Source organism: Capricornis sumatraensis, chromosome 10 (genome assembly GCF_032405125.1).
Source record: "Capricornis sumatraensis isolate serow.1 chromosome 10, serow.2, whole genome shotgun sequence".
Lineage (NCBI taxonomy): Eukaryota > Metazoa > Chordata > Mammalia > Artiodactyla > Bovidae > Capricornis > Capricornis sumatraensis.
The window spans coordinates 19,749,092-19,771,018 of NC_091078.1; the positions used below are offsets into that span (position 1 = coordinate 19,749,092).

Consider the following 21,927-nt stretch of genomic DNA (forward strand, 5'->3'; position numbering starts at 1 on the left):
AGACCAGGTGGTGGGAGAATGTGGTGGTACAAATCCCTGAATCTCTGGGCCAGGTCATCCATCCAGGCAGGATGGCAAAGGGAGAAACCCCAGCAGAATCAGGAGAGAAAGGGACTTGGAGCCGGGGGTATCTTAGGAATAGCAGAACTGGGGAAAGGATAATAAGGACAACAAGGTCTGGGGCTAACTAAGCAAAATCTGTTAAGGTGAAACATTTCCCCAAGGAGGCATAACCTCAAAATACAAAAATATAATTTTAACAAACCCACACAATATCCTTGAGGAGAGGTATAATGCCAATGCAAAAAAAAAAAAGTTCATTTTGGTAATTAGAACCTGTAAACCCACAACAGTATCTCCATACCTATTTCATAAATGTGTGAAAAAATACTTCCTAGGGAACTCGCTCATCTGTTCCCAGCCTCAACTAGACTCTCTCTTACCCTCCCTCCAGCCTCCTCCGTTCTATCTGTTTGAATGTCTTGCTTTAGCAAATGGAGACAATTAGCACCATTAAGTACAAGAAATAAATCAACGTGGATGATCCGGAATATCAAATATCATTCTATTCAGTTTGTTACCCATGATAATGGCCTACATTTTTTCTACGAAAAATTTCTTGGAAGACTTTATTTCAATCATGCCTCTATCTAGGAAATATTTAATAGGAACGGCACAGTGCTGGGTCCCCTGGGCCAGAACAAAAATGTATCTAACAAAGCACTTAGAATCTACCAGGCCTGATAAGAGACGTGTACAGATAACTCTGTGACAAGGTAGAAGGTTACAGGTGGTTTAGAGAATGGGAGCAGGGAATTAAATGAATAGAAAGAGAAAGAGAGAGGACATCCAGGGGGGAAAAGGTCAAGGACAGGCCAGTTCCTCTTAGTTCGGGAGGGCAGAATAGAGACAGATGGAGCATGTAGGAGGGGCCAAGTTCCAGAGAGGTAGGGGTCAGTTTGGAAGACAAAACTTCTTCTGGTCAACTCCTGCTGTTCAAAAGCAAGAGCTGTAGGGTCATAGGGTAAACGCCCTGGTCACAGGAAGTATTCATTCAAATCAAATTCAGATAATTTGTTAAAGATATTATAGACAATAGTCCATATATTTTCTCCTTGTTGGTAAGGAGTTTAAAGGAGAGAGTTTAAACCACAACTTCTGACTCTATGTGTCTCTTCTTCCACCAACAGAGCATGGAGTTCCCAAGTGATGAAATCATTTCATTCCCAGATGAACTATTAAAACTTCATTCAAAGATTCTTGGGAAATCAAATATTTTTTCTTTTACTGGATTTCATATACCTGATAGTCCTTTAAAAAGCTATCATCAGCAGTGGCACAAGCCACCTGTACAATGATTAACAGGTGCCCCGAACAGCACCCTCCCTGTCACTCACATGTATTGAGAAACAAATCCTACAGGGCGCTGATATAACTCACTTTAAGCATGAAGAGTTTCCTATGGAGATCCCTGGCAATCATCCTGGGATTTCGATTTCATCCTGGGGCTGAATACTCCAAAGTTTTGTTCTCACTTCATGCTTGAAGTCAACACGACAAGTTAGATTAGATCTCCAGGTAATTACGTGAGCCCCTATCCCTCTGAAATGTGCATTCCCAGTAGATGGCCCAATCTGCTACAAGCCATGACGGAAGCATCCCCCTAAGGAATTCAGCCAGCCAGGCCACCTGGGCTGAGTGTGTATTTGCTTCCAAGTCCAGCAGCCACAGGACACTAAGCCACAGAAAATTAACAGCTTAGGTCTCAAATGAGAAATTTGCTGAAATGGAATCTCTCGGGACCAATGCTTTGGTTTTACAAGTTGGCTCATCTTTGGTACAAAGATGGCAAATAGAGCGTCATTTCATGCTGCTGAAAGCCAGTAACGAAATTCTAAGAGTACGCAAGAACCTGGGGTTCTCGTTTGGCCATCCAGAAGGCGAAGCTAGCCAGAAGCTTGCGTGTTGGTCTCTGATTAACTCGTCTGCCACAGGAAAGGCTGGTCAGTAGCCAAAGAACACCAGGCCCAACCCCAGGGGGCTCCTAGTGCTCCCTCTGTGCCTGCTGTAACCTCTTGGCCACAGCAGTGATCAGAGCTGCTCCCTTTCCGCTCCCATCTTCTGACAGCATGAACATCACATCACATTGAGGAGCTAGTTCTTTCACAGTTTCCCGCAGAATCCGAGAAAAGCTATAGAAAAAGAGAAAGGGGAAACATCGTTGGCATTTAACTGTAGCATGTACCAGTAGTTCGTGCCTTTTTATGAGTAATGCTCCACTGTATAGATGCACCACGTTTTGTTTATCCATCCATCAGCTGATGGTGAGAATGTAAACTTGCATAGCCATTACAGAAAACAGGATGGAGGGTCTTCAAAAACTTAAAAGTAGAACCAGCACATGGTCCACTAATTTCCACTTCTGGATATTCATCCAAAGAAAACAAAACGCTAAATAGAAAAGATACACGTATTCCTATGGTCATTGTAGCATTATTTACAATAGCCAAAATACGGGAGCAACCCAAGTGCCCATCAATAGATGAATGGATCAAGAAATATGATATGATACATACACACACATATACACACAATGGCATATTAGTCATAAAAAGGATGAAATCTTGCCATTTGCAAAAAGATGCATGGATCTAGAGGGGATTATGCTAAGTGAAGTAAGTCAAACAAAGAAAGACATACAGCACGATTTCACTTATATGTGAAACAAAAAAACAAAACGAAACAAATGAACAAACGAAACAAAACAGAAACAGCTACGGACACAGAGAACAAACAAACGACTACAGGTGGTCAGAAGGGAGGGGCCTAGAGGATCAGGCCAAACAGGTAAAGGGTACTAAAAGGTACAAACCTTCAGTTATAATGCAAGTAAGTTAGGGGGATGTAATGTACAGCATGGAAAATATAGTCAATAAGATTGCAATAACTTTAAACAGTGACAGATGGTTACTAGACTTACGGTGGTGATCAATTTGCAATGTATATAAATATCAAATAACTATGTTATATACCTAAGACTAATAGAATATTGCATGTCAACTATACTTCAGTTAGAAAAAAAGATGGCAAGTTGTTCCCTTAACGACATTAAGGCTTTCAATCCGCTAGCATAGGATATCTTTCCATTTATTTAGGTCTTTCTTAATTTCAACAATGTTTTATAGTTTTCAGTGTACAAGTCTTATACCTCTTTTGTTAATTTATTGTTAAGTATTTTATTCTTTTTGATGCTATTGAAATGGAATTGTTTTCTTAATTTCATTTTCAGATTACTCACTGTTAACGCATAGAGATGCAGTTGATTTTTATATACTGATCTTACATCCTGAAACTTGACTGAATTTGTTTCTTAGTTTCAATAGTTTTTTGTGGATTCCTTAGGATTTCTATATACAAAATCATATCATCTGCAAACAAAGATAGTTATAGTTTTGCTTTTCCAATATGGATGCCTTTTAGTTCTTTTTCTTGCCTAACTGCCTGTCTAGACTTACACTTGATTCTCCCTTTGAGGTCACATAATTTTTTGACCTGGATCCTATAAGCCTCTCCCTTAAATAAAGACTTGACTGAGAGACAAAAACCACACAATCATCTGTAGGCAGTGTTAGAAGCAGTACAATGTTGAAGAACAGCGGCAAGAGTGGACATCCTTGTCTTGTTCCTAATTTTACGGTGAAATCATCCATCCAGTGCTTCCCCAGTAAGTATGGCATTAGCTGTGCATTTTTCACAGATGCTTTTATCAGGTTGAAGGAGTTCCTTTATTCTTAGTTTGTTGAGTGCTCTTATCATAAAAGGTGCTCAGTTCAGTTCAGTCACTCAGTCGTGTTGACTCTTTGTGACCCCATGGACTGCAGCATGCCAGGCCTCTCTGTCCATCACTAACTCCTGGAGTTTACTCAAACATGTCCATTGAGTCAGTGATGCCATCCAACCATCTCATCCTCTGCTGTCCCCTTCTCTTTCTGCCTTCAATCTTTCCCAGCATCACAGTTTTTTCAAATGAGTAAGCTCTTCAAATCAGGTGGCCAAAGTATTGGAGTTTCAACTTCAGTATCAGTCCTTCCAATGAATATTCAGGACTGATTTCATTTAGGATGGACTGGTTTGATCTCCTTGCAGTCCAAGGGACTCTCAAGAAGTCTTCTCCAATACCACAGTTTAAAAGCATCAATTCTTTGGTGCTCAGCTTTCTTTATAGTCCAACTCTCAGATCCATACATGACTGCTGGAAAAAACACAGCTTTGACTAGACAGACCTTTGTTGGCAAAGTAATCTCTCTGCTTTTTAATATGCTATCTAGGTTGGTCATAACTTTCCTTCCAAGGAGTAAGCGTCTTTTAATTTCATGGCTGCAGTCACCATCTGCAGTGATTCTGGAGCCCCCAAAAATAAAAATCTGAAACTGTTTCCACTGTTTCCCCATTTATTTGCCATGAAGTGATAGGACCAGATGACATGATCTTAGTTTTCTGAAAGTTGAGCTTTAAGCCAACTTTTTCACTCTCCTCTTCCACTTTCATCAAGAGGCTCTTTATTTCTTCTTCACTTTCTGCCATAAGTGTGGTGTCATCTGCATATCTGAGGTTACTGATATTTCTCCCAGCAATCTTGATTCCAACTGGTGCTTCATCCAGCCCAGCAATTCGCATGATGTACTCTGCATATAAGTTAAATAAGCAGGGTGACAATATACAGCCTTGACGTACTCCTTTTTCTATTTGGAACCAGTCTGTTGTGCTAGATTTTATCAAAAGTTTTGTCTGAACCTATTGAAATGAACATATGGTTTTTGTCCTTTGGTCAGGTCTTGGTTCAAAGGAAGAGGCTTGGAGGAATCACAGCAAAAATATGTGACCTCAAGGGGAGAATCAAGAAAAGATATCAGTCAGTTATCCTGGATAATTAGTCAGCATCATAGGAAGGGCTAAGCATCAAGGACTACAGTACTAATATGTTTATCTAAATATTTCAGCATGATTAGAATTTTTTACAAGCTGGCTAATACCTTTCTTCATCTACCAAGATAAAATGTAACACATTAAATAAAAATAAAAGCTGTCATCATTGCCGTCTTTGTAATCTGTCACAGTCTACAGACACTGTTTAACTTAATTCTCCTGACAACCTATGAGGTAGGTACGATTTTTATCATCCTTTTACAGATAAAGAACTAGGGTCAAAGAGGGTAAGAAACTGGCCTTGGGCCTCCCAGCTTCTAAGCAGTGGAGCCAGGATTCACATTCACTCTTCATCCTTCTGCCTGCTGATTCTGAGCTCATACTTGACACACTCTCTGTGATGTGCAAAATACTCAGTTCTCATTGCTCCCTTTGAGGTCAGGTTGGACTGTGTTAATGATAACCACTTGTATTCACTGCGTGTGTGCTAAGTTGCTTCAGTCATATCTGATTCTTTGTGACCCTATGGACTGTAGCCCGCCAGGCTCCTCTGTCCATGGGATTCTCCAGGCAAGAATACTGGAGTGGGTTGCCGTGCCCTCCTCCAGGGATCTTTCTGACCCACAGATCGAACCCATGTCTCTTATGTCTCCTGCACTGGCAGGTGGGTTCCACTAGCGCCACCCGAGGACTGTGTAAAGCCCTTTACATGTATGGACTCACCCAATCCTTGAGATTATTTCTGCCTGCCTGATACAGATGAAGAGCCTGGGGTTTAGGGAGAGTGGTGAACACTCCCACATCATAGCACTAGGAAGCAGAGCCACTTGGTCCGTCAGCCCCAAACGGCTCCACATTCAGCCTCAGCCCCCAGCCCTGAGTCTCTGGAGCACTCACTGTGGGTGCAGCTTGTACAGGGTGCCGTCCACACCCACGGTGATCCTCATGTGCTCAAGTCCCTGGTCTTCCCTCCTCTTCTCCACGATGGCAGCCAGGCCAGCACCATAAAGCTGGGCCGCCCGCCGGGACACAGCACCGCACACCTCCTTCACCACGATGCTATCCTCACATGTGCTGTCCAGGCCGAGCTGCTGCAGGATCCTCCTGACCTGGAGGAGGGCCAGCCGGTCGCTGCCAGCAAGCAGAGCAGGATGTCAAGAGCTATTGCTGGGGCCGTGGAACCTGCTCCTCAGGACTCACAGTCCCCCATCCCTAGGTGCCTGAGTAGAAGAAATGGTCCCAGAAAAGCCAAGGTTGGAGCAGGATACCTTAGAAGCTGAGATTCGAGAAGGCCTGTCACCCCCAGGAAGTCCCATCATCTTTAAAGTATGAGCACATCATCTTTTCAGAATCAAAAGTGGATCTTTTTTTATTATTTACTTGGCTGCACCAGGTTTTAGTTGCAGCATGTGGGATTTAGTTTCCTGACCAGGGATGGAACCCAGGCCCCTGGCACTGGGAGCATAGAGGCTTAGCCACCAGACCACCAGGGAAGTCCCAGAAGAGGATCATTTTTTAACCTAACCTAACTCTTCTGTAACCATTTAGGAATCTAGGGGCCCAGACAGGCTTCTGGCTCCTCAGCTGGGTGCTGTAGTACTGATGTAGCTAGAGAGAGGGAGTAGCCCCAGGAGGCAACCCTCTGCCCAGCCAGGCCCTTACTCTCTATTTTTAGATTTCAAATCTGCTGGAGCCTGGTGAGATAGCAGCATGTCCCAGTATAGGGCTTTTACATGGAGCAAGTGAAACTGATCATGAGTCACCTTTCAATCTGAGACAAGAACTTGGTTTCAAAGATGCCCCTGGTCCGGAGACGTTCTGAAATCTGGCCGCGGAAGAGGAGACCCTGCTTGGTCAAGTCGATCAGGATCTGCCGCACGATTTCCCCCAGGTACATCCCACTGGTCATTTTCTCGTATCTGTTGAGAGAAAGAGTGACAAGGTGCATGAGAGCAGGAAAATCAGTGCTGGTGAGTGGTTCCCAAGAGGATCACATGTCAGAGCATGGAAGGCGTGCCACTGGCATCCACTAGCTGCCTGGGTCACAGTGGGGTGGAGTGGGCATCAGGCCCAGAGAAGTACATGCAGGAGACAGTATATGTGCGAAGGCCAGGCTTTGGAGGCATGCTGAGCAGAAGTCAATTTCCAGCTCTGCCCCACATTAGCTGCATGACCTGAGTAAGGACTATAAGCCATCATCTATGAAACTGGGAGCAAAGCACTGACCCCGCAAGACTGTTGGAAGCCAAGCATCTGGTGCACAGTAGACACTAAGCTAAGCTAAGTCCCTTTTCTGCCCCCAAAGCTAGTTTACATTGGCTTTGTACTTGAAGAAATCTTCTCCACTAGAGCTTCTGCTTCATGAGATAACACATTTGAACCGTATACACACGCAACGTATGGTCCAAAATGTGAGCTCCCTTCCCTCTTCCTACCAGCCTGTGAGCTCCATGATGGAAGGTGCAAGGGAAAAAGAAGCTCTACAGTCAACAGGCACTGACCAGGCACTCTGCCCAGGTGTGTGAGACAGTAGTGATAACAGTGAGGTGAAGTTGGGCTCCCACTGCCTGCAGGGTCAGATGAAAATCTGAGTGCGCCTGCGACTTACATGCTGGACTTGCATTCTCTTAACTGCTCAGGATTTCATCAGTCTAAGGAACCAACACTTGGACAAACAATGGGGACAGCAAAGTAAATCCAAGTATGTTGCCCCCTAACACTCTTCACTCCAGAAATGAGAACCTCCAATGGATTCAGACACAAAACTTGGATGCCCCAACTTGGAATTCAGGTCCCTTGTGATTTGGGCCCCTGGTTCAGCTGGGCTTATGGTAACTTGCCTGCCTCCCAGCTACAAAGACTAGTGCCAAAGATGTGGGACCACCAGGGCTGGTCTTGGTCTTGTCAAGCCTCTTCCTACTGAGTGTTCTCAGTTGAATAGTCATCAAGGCGTCTACGACCCAGGCATCCCATCACATTTCCTAGCTCAACTTTTCCACTTGGATATTGTCTCTCAGTAAATCTATATTTTCATCTTATTTCATATAGAAAGACACTGAGCTTAGTCGTGACAAAGACCATATGGCCTGAGAGTAAAACATTACTCTCTGATCCTTTGCAGAAAAAGTATGCCAACCCCTATGGAAACAGATGGGCCCAGGCTAATAATCAGTTCCCCCCATGCTAGCTCTACCCCTTTCTCTCCCACTAAAGAAGCTATATGAGAATGCAAGTGAAAATGTACTCGGTTTTGTGTTTGTTCTTTTTTAACCATTCATTGTTTTCAGTGTTTTTAGTATGGTTAACAATTGGAATAACCCTTACAAGTGATTGTGACCCATGCTGGGACATGACGTCATGGCTGAGAACCAGGATTCCTATCCTTCACTTGCAGTTACTTCCCCAACCCCAGAACCACAGAGGTCAGCAACCTGCCAGCCTGCTCTTAAAAGACTAAGGATGTTGACCTCTAAACAGGACTTACTAGAAACCCATCTTGAGAGGCCCACCATGCCCCTGCCCTGTGACATCAAGGCCACAGTGAACAGACTTCCTGACAACCTTGGCCTCATTTCCAAAGCCACCACTAGACCTTATGGTAACCTTATGGTAACCTTATGGTAACCTTATGGTAATTAGAAAAAGGCACACTGTCTGTTTGTTGGGAACTTGTCATAAATTTTGCTGCTGCTGTGTCCATGCTCTAGTCATGTCAGACTCTTTGTGACCCCATGGGCTGTAACCTGCCAGGCTCCTCTGTCCATGGGGTTTCCCAGGCAAGAATACTGGAGTGGGTTGCCATTTCCTTCTCTAGGGAATCTTCCTGACCCAGGGATAGAACCTGTGCCTCTCAGGTCTCTTGCATTGCACGAGGATTCTTTACCACTGGGCCACCTTTGCTTTTGTTCAAATTAGACACTTCACTGACATCTGATGAAGAGTTGTCATACATGTACAAACTATACAAATAGCTGTTATATGAAAAGGGCACCCCCATTGATCTGCTGAAGATGGACGACCTACAGAAATGTACACACACCCCCTTCTCACCTCTGTTTGCCAGGATTCAAGGACCCCTCATCCACCTCCTTGTCATATTGGGTCTGGATATCATCGAGGCAGCCATTATCTCCAAATCCTCCCCACTCGGTATTAATGCACATCTTCCCTTCATCCCCTTCCACCAGTTCAATGTTTCTCATCTCCTCCATGTAGCACATGTTGCTGCCTGTTCCTAGAAGGAATCATGAAGGGACTTCAGTCTTCAGAAGACACCACTAGGTCTTAAAGGGCCAGCAGGGTACAGTAGATAGGAATTTAGGTTTGGAGTCAGACACAACTGGGTGTGGACTTCAGCCTTATATTTATAGTTGGGTGACTGCAGGCGAGTATTACGTCTTTCATAGATCCAATTTCTTCATCTGTAAAAAGGAGCTAACACCTGCCTTATAGATTTGTTATCAAGAAAAAAAAATGAGACGATGTCTGTAAGTTTCCTCCACATAGAATTCATACCTGTGCTACCATTATCCTCCTCCTCACCCTCCTCATTATTGATAAGCCATAGGCACACAAAGTGAGCTCCAAGTAGTCACACAGTTAGCAGAGCTGGAAGGGACCACGAGGAACCATCTAGTCTTGGATAAGCAGACACCTGGTATCTGAAAGCCACCCTCTTCTCCTTTGTCCATGACCTGGTCTCAGAACTATTCTCAAGACAACAGTCCAGGCAATTATCATCTTCAGTCAAACAAGTCTCACCTCTTTGACCTCCCAGATCTAGCCCAACCCTTCCTATAGATGAGGAAGCTCAAGACCAGACAGAATAAGCAACCTGCCCAAGGTCACAAAGCAGGTAAGGTTTAGAGTGAGATGAAACCTCTCCTTGGCACTGAAGACATCTCAATATATCCCCGTCTCCTTGTGCTATGCACTACTTACCCTCAGGAAACCCAGACAACCAGCTGGAACAACTTTTTCAGATTCTGTGATTACTTAACAAGTGCCTGACACTTGGAATGCCCACCACCCCTGTCTCCACCTGTTCAAATGCCACCTGTCCCCTCACCACTTACAGTCATTCCCCTGGAATCTGCCCTTGCCCTTAATCACCGCCAGACTTTTCCAGAAGACTCCTAAAATGCCTATATCATACCTTGGGCCACTCCCTGCTCCTCTCCTAGGTTTCGTTCCAACTCTTCCCCATCCTGTGCACCTTTTGACAGCCAGAAGAGGTCAGAGAACAGAAGAGGTACAAGTTGGTGCTGGAATGAAAATCTAGCTCTCTCAGTTCCAGGCCAACCAACATGATCCAACTGTGGTCTCCCTCCACCCAGTAAAATCTGCCCCAAGGCCCAAATGTGAAAGTTCCCTCTTTCTATGTTATTCTCCTTCCTCAACAGAAAGGACAACCTTGGCTTAGAACCCTTAGGGAAAAAGATATTAAGTAAAGACTTGGGAATTAGGAGACCTGAGATCCCAATCTTAACTTCATCTTAGCCATGGACAAAGCTGGCTTCAGAGCCCCTATGTAATGGAACAATGGCCCCCTGCCCCTCAGTATGTTAAAAGGTAACTTCCAAAAGATCAGATGGGAGCAGGCCAATGGGACAGGCCTGATCACTTACCCGCAATCAGGCCAACCTCACAATTACTATCTTCGTAGCCACAGGTCATCATGGTTCCCACTGTGTCATTCACAACTGCAACTATGTCCAGGTCAAATTCCTGCAAAGGAAGAGAGCTCTACTGTAAGGAGGATGTGCAGGCCAAACAGTCTCAAGAGGGGATATCAGACTGAGGTGGGCAGAGGCCAGAGTCACAGGGCTGTTGTCTGAGGACAGAGCACAGGGGCCTTGGGGAAGGTCAGGTCAGGTATGAGCTTCAACACCATATCATACATTTCTCCTCTTGATGGCCTCCCTGAGCATATCCACCACATCTTCCCCTTCACAGTCAGTAGCTTTGAAGCCTTTGGTCCACTCAATGAGTGTTCCCTGAAAGAAAGGAAGGCAAATTCATTTGAGTAATAGTTTGCTGGAACCACTGCACAACCTCAGCATCAAATAGATGCAAGAGACCACAGCTGACTGCTGGTCAAATGCTTTTGACTGTGCTTCCATTTGGATTCCTAACACTGGACCCAGAGGCACCATGAAGCATGATGCTCAGGCAAGGTCTACTGCTGAGTGGAATAATTACAGAAATTTACATCAACTCACGTTCCCTGGCCGTGACTACACAGAACAAACACCACTTCTGATTTATCCAATCAATCACATCTTCATGATCAAAGATAAAGCTACAAAATATTCATCAAAGCATTGTTTCACAGGAAAAATGGGTGGCTAAGGCAGCAAAGAATCTGCCTGCAATGCAAGAGATGTGGGTTTGATCCCTGGGTTGGGAGGATCCCCTGGAGAAGGGAATGGCTACCCACTCCAGTATTCTTGCCTGGAAAATTCCATGGACGGAGGAGCCTGGCAGGCTACAGTCCATGGGGTCGCAAAGAGTCAGACACAACTAAGCAACTCACAAACACACACACACACACACGCACACATTCTGTCTTTCCAACAATATGGATCTATCATTGTATATCAATATAGGAAATGCTCTATAGCCACAAAAATATAATGCTTTAAGAGAATGTTAGCCATTAGAGGAAGATGTTTACCATACACTGTTAAGTGAACTCACATTAAACAAATACAGATGATGAATTATTCAATTATTCTTTTAAAAACCACACACGCACACACACACTCAAATCTGGAAAAAGGTCTGGAGCAATGCACACACCAGAGGGTTGACGATGGTTCTCTTTAGGTGTAAGATTATAGGTACCTTTCAGTCTCTCCTTTTTGCTTGTCCATGTTTTCCGATTTTCCTAAAATCAATATGTCTAACTTTTTATACTACCAAGAAAAAGTATTTCTAATTTTTAAAAAAGATGGTTACACTGTTAGCCAGAAGCAAGAGTTATCTAGCCTCAAACTCCATATCCTAGAGCTGGGGGTGGGTGAATGCAGGGAAAGCTGGGGTGTCTAGGCCAGAAGAGCAGCTGGAATAGGTGAGATGGCCAGAAACTCTAATGGCAGCACCCCAACTCCAGGAGATTAACGGCCACCTCACCCTGAGGCCCTCAGCTCCGGGCTCCCCCTTCTCTGCACAGTCCTTGGGAAGCTAGGGTTCCTTGCTCCTTTCCTGGTGAATATATGTAGAACCTTAGAGATTCAACCCCAGTTGACAAATCTTTCTAATTAGTTACAATTATCCCAAATCATATTTTTTAAAAGTCTCTGTTTCTTGAAAAACTCCTGGTTACCAGAAGGAAGAGCGGTGAGGAGAGGGGCAAAACAGGTGAAAGGGATTTAAAGATATAAATTACTAGGTATAAAATAAATAAGTTACAAGGATGTAATGTACAGCAAGAGAATATAGTCAGTATTTTATAATAATTTTGTATGGAGTACAACCTATAAAAATAACAAATTACTATGTTATATACCTGAAACTAATATAGTATTGTAAATCAAATACATTTCATTTATTTTTAAAGAAAGTTTTTTTTCTCCTCAGCCATTGGTGTCTTTGCTCCAAGCCTCTCCATTGGTCTCCCTTCCTTCTTAGTTATGTCTTCGTGAACTTGTCAGAACTGCTGGGAGGGAGGTCTGGAGGCCCAGTGCCCCGAGTCAGGAGGAGGCACCAGTGTCCTGGTGCCTGTGGACCACTCAGGACCATGGACAGCTGCACGTGGCTATTCCCCCCCTCCACCCCCAACTCCATTTCTATGTGTATTAATTTTTAACAGCAGCAGTAATACAAGAATGCATTACCTTTGCAAAAACTCAGTTTTATTGATAACAACAAAGTCTCCTTTAACTCCCCATTCCCCTAAACCTGGGAGGTAACCTCTATTGAAAGTTAAGTTATATCGCTCAGTCGTGTCCAACTCTTTGCAACCCCATGGACTGTAGCCCGCCAGGCTCCCTTGTCCATGGGATTTCCCAGGTAAGAATACTGGAGTGGGTTGCCATTTCCTTCTCCAGGGGATCTTCCTGACCCAGGGATAGAAACCATGTCTCCTGCACTGTCAGGCAGATTCTTTTCACTGAGCCACCTGTGAAGCCCTTGTTTTTCTCACTCAGGAATATATCTTTTATACCATTCCTGGTCAGTTAACATGGAAAATATTCCTCAAGTATAATTGCAGAGAAATTTTAAAATCCACGAAACATACCTATGAGTACTATTTTAATCCCTGCTTTTCAAATAAGGAAGTAAAAGGTGCAGAGAGGTTAAGTAATTCACCCAAGGTCATACAGCCAGTAAGTGTGGAGAAGCCAAGATTCAAACTGAGGCAGTGTGGTTCCAGACCCATGCTCTCAAACTCTTTCACTCTGCTGGCCTCCTGACTGGGTAGGTGATGTCTGTGAAGCATTTAGGACAGCATCAGGCACCAAACAAGCACTACATACGTGTTTGTTCAATAAAAATCCAGTAATCTCATATGAGTGATAGTCTATATTTAGTCATTTTCCATTTTAGGGGAAATGAAAATTTATTTCCATTTTTTATTTAGTCATTTTCCATTGCCAGGCATTTGGGTTATTTCTAATTTTTCATTATTAAAGAGGGATGGTGTAGTGAACATCCTTGTTCATTAATCTTGAGGAAATGGACCTTACGGCTGTTAGCCTTCTCGCATTTTTAATTTTGAGAGATCTAGCCCTATTACCAGATAATTTCACCTTCTGAACGCCTCTCTTCCTGTTCTCTGAATGATTAGGAGTGAGAGGTAAGCCTGGTGAGTGGGTTTTCATGGCATTCTCAGAGTCCTGGAGAGTTCTGTTTCAGTTCTGGTTTTGCAGCTGCTGATTGGATGAGACTGTATGCCTCAATTTCCTCATATGAAAAACAGGATAGAAAATAAAATTAAATGCACAGAACAAGGGTAGGTACTATTTCTTTTTTTTTTTTGTCATATATATATATATATATATATATATATATATGTAAGTATACTGTGCATTATAGCCGAAATGGTCCAAAAACAATGGGTTCCAGGTCCTGAGGGCAAAGTGCAAGAACCTGGGCTCTCAGGCCAGTGTCCTGGACTGACCCCTCCACCACTGTTTATAGACATGGTAACCTGGACAACTTAACTTCTCTGTCCCTCTGTTTTTCTTAACTACAAAATGGTGATTAAAAATAGCATGTAAACCTACAATAAAATATCATTCAGCTTTAAAAAGGAATGGAATTCTATGTGAATCACCCTTGAGAACATTATGCCAGATGGAATAAGCCAGTCACAAAATGACAAATACTGTTATGATTCTGCTTAGATGAGGTACCTAAGATAGTCAAATTCACAGAGACAGAAAGTAAAGTAAAGGCTATCAGGGGCTAGGAGAAGGGCACATGGAGAGAGATTGTTTAATGAGTACAGAGTTTCAGTTTGGGAAGATGAAAGACTTCGGAAGATGGATAGTGGTGATAGTTCACAGCAACGTGATGTACTTAATGCCTCAGCACAGCTGGACTTTTTAAATGTAAATCAGTACACTTTTAAGTACCGATGTACATTTAAAAACAGCCAAAATGGTAAACGTCATATAAATTTTACCACAATAAAAGATGGAAAAATAAACAAAACAAAAATAATGTGTACATCATGGAGACACCGACTGGATCAAACAGTCTTAAATCTTCGGTGCCATTCTTATTATCGTCATGAGCTCTCTGGCTGGCTTGCCGTGCTGACCAGGGTTCTCTCTGTAAACTGAAAGTGGTGTTCTGCTTTTACACCAGATCAGCTAGCTTGACTGACATAAGCCTCTTAGAGAGCAAGAGAGAGTACTCTGTTCTCCTTGAGCAGGTGAATGGTACTTTTGTCCAAGGAAAGTCATGTGATATGCGTTTCTAAGTTATTATGAACAATTTATTAAAATCATCATCCATGAAGTTCTTCAGTGTCAGCAAAATATGTGTCAATATGATCAATGTCTCCTGAGAGTCTAACATCAGGAAAGAAATGCATTTCTTCAGAAGCACTGGTAAGCTTTTGTTCATCAGACAATAAAAGCCTTACAACCTTCTGTGTTTCCCTGTTTACACTGACCACCCGGGAAGACACATGTAATATTACAGGCTAAGAGTTTTATAAATTGCCTTAACTGGTCATTCCCTCTTATCTCTTGATAATATGACTTGACTTCTAACAGTAATTTTATCCATGTGTCTCTTTATACGACCCTAAAGCATCTTGCAAACTTCAATCCATAATACAGTAATAGTGGAAATGGAACACAGTAAATAGAAAAAATTAAATAGTCTAAATTCTTGATCATGTCTCCCCAGCTGCCCTGAACCCGAGACCCCTAAATAAAGTGAACAGTGACTCGGAGCTGCCTTGAGACTCCCCAGGTGCAGGAGGGAGGCCCGCCAGGCTGGACCGTCTTACCTTGTCAATGCTCGCCTGCCTGCAGGGAAATGAGAACGTGAAGCCCAAAGGCAGCTGGGCTCCCTTGAGGCCCATGTAGTCCAGGAAGTCGGCGATGCACTGCACGATGTGGTCAAACAGCTGCAGGGAGAGAGGGCAGCAGTTCTGCTGGACTGCACTGCACGGGGGGGACGGCAGGCTGGCCCCTCGGAGGGTGAACCCCCGGCCGGCATTTACCTCCTCGCCCGTGCCCTGCATGATCTCCAGGGGGATGGCAAAGATCTTGTTGTACATCCGCACCGACCGTCGTCCACTTCTGATCTTTACCAGGAGGACCCGGAAGTTGGTTCCTCCCAGATCCAGGGCGAGGAACTTTCCTTTCTCTGTGGTAGAGGAAGTGAGTGTGGCATTCCACCAGCATGCACTAAGCAGGGCCTCGTGTGCAGGCATTGGGAGGAAGAAGAGATGCCGAAAGAGAACAGACCTAGAGCCTGTTGGCCTGAGGTTCAGGGGCCAAAGGGACGTGGTGGTCAGCAAGCATGGTGTCAGAGCCCTGGGCAGGCATCCTGAGACCATCTGAGGCCAGCTTGCTCTCCTTGGTGTCTGCTAACGGCCACACATGATACTTATACTCAAGGAACCGCTGAGGGTGAATCCAGGTCAGGGTACCTGACTACAGTGGACTCAGGAAGGTGCTTCCATTCTGTCTGTAGGGCCTAGAGGAACTGCTCATCCCAAGCCTGAAATGACTCTCTGTCCCACTCTTCCCATCCCTGGATTCCCACACCCCCACCAGACTGATAAGAAACCGTATCAAGTCCAACACCCATTACTATCCAGGGCAGTGCCTCTTGCTTCTCTGACATCTCAGAGCATCACAGTCTGTTCTGTGTGATCCCTCCTCTCGCTGACTGCCTCATTCACTCTGTTCTCATCACACTGGTCATTTTACTGCTCCTTGAGTTTGCCAAAGCCCTCACCCCCGGCCAGTTCTCTTACCCCTGACTCTGCTCCATTTGTCTTCATAGCCCTTCATGGCATGGCATCATCTGGTGTTTATCTGTTTACTGTCTGTCAGCCCAACAGAACAAAGGTTCCATAAAGGCAGGGACTCTGTTTCCTTAACTGCTCTGTCACTGTGCCTACAGCAGAGCCTGACCTATAGCAGGCACTTAATGAAACTTTGAGGAATGGAGGCAAAAGAAAAAAAGAGATGAAAGAATGAATAATTGAATAGTGTCTTTTCCTGCTCTCATTTTCTCCCCCAAGTAGACTCCAAGGATACTGGCCCTGGAAAAGATCTTTGTTGTTGAGAGACTCCAAGTACAGCTGTGTAACCCTAAGTATGTGACCTAACTTCTCTGAGTCTCAGTTTTGTCATCCATAAAATGGGAATCATTCTCTCTTTACATAACATACAGAGTAGTTGTGAGCACAAAATGAAACTAAAGAGTCAAAAGCAAATTAAAGAGATGAAGCATTTTACAAAGATCAGGATATCTCGGTGAGATTCACGAGATGCAAAGAGATAAGAGTTACTTGTCTAAAGAACTGACTTCACTGTTGCATAGCTCCTGTCAGCTGAGCACAGAGGACCAGGAAAAAAGATCAAGTATCAGAAAACTCAGGGGCAGAAAAGGAAGAGAGGGGAGAGGAAGAGAGCCAAGCCCCAGGAGAGAAAAAAGCCAGAGGAAAGGGGAGAAGACAAGCCAGAGACGCCACGTGTCCAGACGGTAGCTCCCGGGGACAGCAGCGGGGTCTTCACACACATGGAACCTAACTCAGGTATTCTTCACTGCCAGCGCCCTGGATCAACCAAAGAACAGATTCAGCAGAGTACTCTCCCTCCCTCCATTCTAGACACGAACCCAAGGCTTTTGAAACAAAGATCCTAACTGGGTTTAAGGGGCTTGGATGGAGCTCCGGGTGGCCCATCAGAGAAGGGAGCGGCGCAGGGCCCACCTGTGCCATCTGGCATCCCAAAGACGTAGGTGGGCAGCATCTTGACTGTGGCCAGCGGGTGGGTATCCTTCTTCAGCCCGTACTCGAACTCAACCCGCATCTTGTTCCGAATGCCCACAAGCTGTTCTTGGGTCAGCCGGAACAGAGCCAGCACCTTATCAATCTGCTTCCGCTGGGCCTGCACCCGGGAGGCCACGGCGGTCACCATGGCAGCCCCCTTGGTGCTGCCACTCTCTGACAGGAGGAAGCGGACGTCACAGTTCGGGACCAGTTTCCTCACCACCTTGTGCAGGCGCTTCGGGTATCTGAAGGCAGGGGTGGTGGCAAAATATGTAAAAACCATAAAGGCCCGGGCCCAGCCAGTAGCAACAGATACAGGTGGAGCAGTGGGCAGCATCCTGGGGAGCCCTGCTGGGCCAAGGCTCACCCCTTTAGTTGCTGGACGGAGGGAGATGATGGGGGTGACTAGGGTAGGGTCCAGGTCATCTGAGGGAGTGGAAGGGACCCTTGGAAGCCTCAAAGAAGTGGTTATTTCATCACCAATATTACAACTAGTAGGGCATATCCACACATAATATACGGGCTTCCATGGTGACTCAGCAGTAAAGAATCTGCCTGCAATGCGGGAGCTGCAGGAGAGGCAGGTTCGATTCCCAGGCCAGGAAGATCCCCTAGAGGCGGGCATGGCAACCCACCCCAGTATTCTTGCCTGGAGAATCCCATGGACAGGGGAGCCTGGCGGGCTACAATCCACAGGGTCTCAAAGAGTCAGACACAACTGAAGCAATTTAGCATGCATACACATATACAATCAATACATATATTGATTGAACATAGGGAAAGGTCTTTTTTCCCCAGCTCTTCCCAGGTGTACATGCCTGACTTTCAGTTACACCTCTGTTAGTCAGAGGGGCTTTCATTCTCCCTTCTGTGTTTTCCTACTGGTATCCTTCATGTGAACATGGCAACCTCTGCCATCCAGTTATTGCCCCATTTGTAACTGGACATATCTTACTTTCCTATCTTAACGTAGTGAGCATTCAATAATAATGGATAGACAGATGAATATAGGGATAGATAGATGGATAAGCACATGGGTGGATGGCCTTGCTAGTCAGGCTATTGGCTTTAGCAAAATATTCCTTTAAGAATGACCCCCTAAAGCAGCCCTGCCAGCTAGATGAATGTAATCTCTGAATTCACCCTTTGCTGTATAATCTCAGAACCATAGAATATGGTTGGTTCTGGAAACCCAGAGAAGCAGCCTAGTTTAGAAAGAAACCCGGACTCTGCTCCAGGGGAGACTGTCGCGGAGCGTGTGGGCCAGAGGCCAGCACTCACTGGGGGTGGATCTTGTACAGCGTGCCGTCCATGCCCACTGTGGTCCGGAGCCGCACCAGCTTCTTGTTCTCCCGGAGGCGTGTCAGGATGGCTGCCAGGGCGGCTGCGCAGAGATTGGCTGAGCGGAAGGAGACGATGGTACAGACGTGCTGGACCGCAATGCAATCTGCATCCGAAGGCTCCAGGCCCAGATCTGTCAGGATCTCTCTCGTATTGGCTAGGCCTTCTTTGTACCTGGCCAGGGGACAGGAATGAGAGGACCACACTGCCCCATCCCATGGGAATCCCCCTCAGAGAGAGTGTTCCTACCTCTCGGGACTGTGAACATAAACAGGCTGGCACATCGTCATATAATAATGATGATTTCAACAATGATCATGGCGGCCACCACTTATTGCTCACTCACTATGTGCCAGGTGCTAGTCTAAGGACTTGACATGTGTGTTAACTTAGTCCTCACAACAAACCTGGGGGGAGGATAGTCATTATCCTACTGAGCTGAAGAGGGATCTGAGGCACAGACAGGGTAGGGTAACCTGTCCATAGGCACATAGCTGGTGAGTGCAAGGGTCGAAATTTGAACTTAGGCAGTTAGATTAAGGAGCCCACCCTTGTAAGCACCCTGTACTGCACTGCCTTTCATAGAAACTCAGTCCCTGCCAAGCTCTGCATAAACACAGACTCTGGAAGTCAAGTGTCACCCTGCTGAGCTCAGAATCTAAGCTGATTGCAAAGCTCAGGGCAGTGCCAGGGTTTCTAACAGGATCTCGAGTCAACCGGGGCCAGTCACCCTCAGCAGTCAGCTCCCTACTGCAGACCTTTGTGTGAGCTTTTCCCTCTAATCGCCAAAGCCAAAGCCTAATGCAGTCCCTGACAGCAGCAGGTAGAGAAAATTATTGCTGTAGTGGGAATTCTTAACTTGGATTCCATGCTAGGGCCTTAATGGTTCCAAGGATACCCTGATATAATGAGCAAAGTTGTGTGCAAGTTTGCATTTTGCAGGTAAAAGGTCCAGAACTTAGACTCTCAAAGGGGTCTGCAACCTGAAAAAAGTTATGTCCCAGTTTAGGGAGGAAAAAGGCAACAAAACGTAAGAAGGGGGTAAACCTCCAACAGCAGAATCCCTGGTTACTGATACCAACCAGAAGCCACATGTGAGGCACAACAGGCACTGCTAATCCACCTGAAGCTGTGCACAAGTCTGAAATCGTCCCGGTGAAGAAGGAAGACCTGGTTCCTCCTATGCACCACTCCCACGAGCACACCATGCCTTGGCTGCCCACCCTACCCTCTTCAGAGTCAAGGTGGGAGGGACCCTGCCAGGAGCTCACCTCTCCATGGCAGCTACATGTCGTGTTTCAATCTTGCCCTTAATGTGAAGCGCAGAGGATTTCTCGCCGCCAAACAGGAGGCCTGCCTTGGCCATCTTCAGCAAGATAAGCCTGACGAGTTCACCCAAGTACAGGCCGCTGATCATCTTTTCAAACCTACAATTTGGTGAACAGATAAGTGGCAGCAATGCCTTTGGTTATGCAGCATTCCTTTCCCAAGCCCATGAGCCATGGCCCATGGTCAGGAACACAAGGAGTGGAAAGGCCTCTTTCTGGGTCAGAAGGCCTCAGTCCTTGCCCCACCTTGAGGTGCCCTTCAGAGCCCGCTGCAGCTCTTTGAGCTGCATTATCCCCACTTATAAAAGAGGAACACTGAACTAGAGAAAACCTATGATTCTTTTCTGATCACAAAGTACTTGAGTCCAAGAATCTTTATCTCAAATCACAGTTGACTGTGGGGGTGCCAGTCTCAGATATAAGGAATCTCAACTTCGGAGAATTTAGGTACTTTCCCAAGATCACTAACCACAGCATGACAAATACAAATTTGAAATGTTTTCCAACTCCTACATGTTTCTGCCCAAAAGAAAAAGATGTTGTGTCTGTCAGATGGGCTTAGATAGCCTCAGAGAGGTTCTACAATAATGAGTAAAATAGATAACCAACAAGGATCTACTGTACAGAACAGGGAACTTTATCAATAGTCTGTAATAATCTATATGGGAAAAAATCTGGAAAATAATGAATATATGTATATGCATAACTGAATCACTTTGTTGTACACCTGAAACTAATACTATAAATCAACCATACTCCAATAAAATTTTTAAACATAATAATAAAATAAAATCTATAGACATGCACACACAATAATATGGGTGAAATGTTCCACCAGGTTACCCACATCTGGACTTTCAGTCTGCATACAACAAGCAATTACTAACTGTTTCCCAAGTAAACTATTCAATATAATTTTTATTCTGCAAACATAATAAAATACAAAATCAAGGACAACCAGTTTCCTAATCAACTTTATCTATTTCATTATAAAAAAGTCTTAAAACATTGCAAAAATAGAAGACAACAGAAAGAAATCCCAGCTGAGCTTGGGACAGTGGAATTATGTTAAGTGAAATGAATAGTGTGAGGATGCTAAAGTCCTCACAATGGACCCAGTTCCTTAGGCTGTGACTGTTCTGTGTCACCAGCAGAATGGGTGTGTGCTGGGGAACGAGTACATCAGAAGCAGAAATTTGTTCCTCGGATATTCATTTCTAGTGTGGAGTCATTTCCAGGAGGTACTTAAAATGTTTATTCACCAGGCTTCTTGGGAAAATGGTTGATTCCAATGCTGGGACTGGGAAAGTACATGGTGGGCCTGGAGCATCTTACTGTGCAAGAAAATAGGGAAGTACTTAAACAGGGATGGGAACATGTCGAAAGCACTTAGGGACTAGCTTGAGCTTCCACTGGCTAAATCTGAAAAAAAAATTTGATAGGAAGGAATGATAAAATAATGATAGGAAAAAATTATAACATTAAATTATGAAAGAATCCCTATTAGTATACGGAAGTAAGTGGAGGAGCTAGCTCTTCCTTACAGTACTCCTTACAATGGAATAGCAACTAATAACTGCAGAGGGAATGATGCATCTAGAAATTCATCAATGGACGCTAAAACTAGAGAGTAAAAGTTTAATGAAACACAGGATAATTGCATAGTCTCAAAGTATCTCTTCACCAGATACTTATTCATTACAGAGGGAATAACCTTGCGGTGGAAAAACCTCTCGAATATTCCCTTAACCAAGTGATTTGAATTTGTGTCACCAGGAACTGAATAAATATTATACACTTCCAGATCTGATGCCTTGGGAAGGACACACACCACTTGTGTGACAGTCCTGCTGAAAATGCATC

The 21,927-nt window shown here is 44.7% G+C and overlaps 1 protein-coding gene across 1 annotated transcript in view; it reads right to left on the reverse strand.

The window, feature by feature from the left end:
• Nucleotides 1-2,044: 2,044 nt before the first annotated feature.
• Nucleotides 2,045-21,927, reverse strand: part of HKDC1 (hexokinase domain containing 1) — a 40,179-nt gene continuing 20,296 nt past the window's right edge. Inside the window, exons 8-18 of the mRNA XM_068983075.1 lie at nt 20,008-20,163; nt 18,677-18,910; nt 17,336-17,640; nt 15,611-15,756; nt 15,395-15,514; nt 10,827-10,922; nt 10,554-10,653; nt 8,977-9,160; nt 6,690-6,845; nt 5,824-6,057; nt 2,045-2,192 (exon numbers count right to left, since the gene is read on the reverse strand). Of these exons, the coding sequence (XP_068839176.1) occupies nt 2,045-2,192; nt 5,824-6,057; nt 6,690-6,845; nt 8,977-9,160; nt 10,554-10,653; nt 10,827-10,922; nt 15,395-15,514; nt 15,611-15,756; nt 17,336-17,640; nt 18,677-18,910; nt 20,008-20,163 (1,879 nt within the window). The remainder of the gene's footprint in view (nt 2,193-5,823; nt 6,058-6,689; nt 6,846-8,976; nt 9,161-10,553; nt 10,654-10,826; nt 10,923-15,394; nt 15,515-15,610; nt 15,757-17,335; nt 17,641-18,676; nt 18,911-20,007; nt 20,164-21,927) is intronic.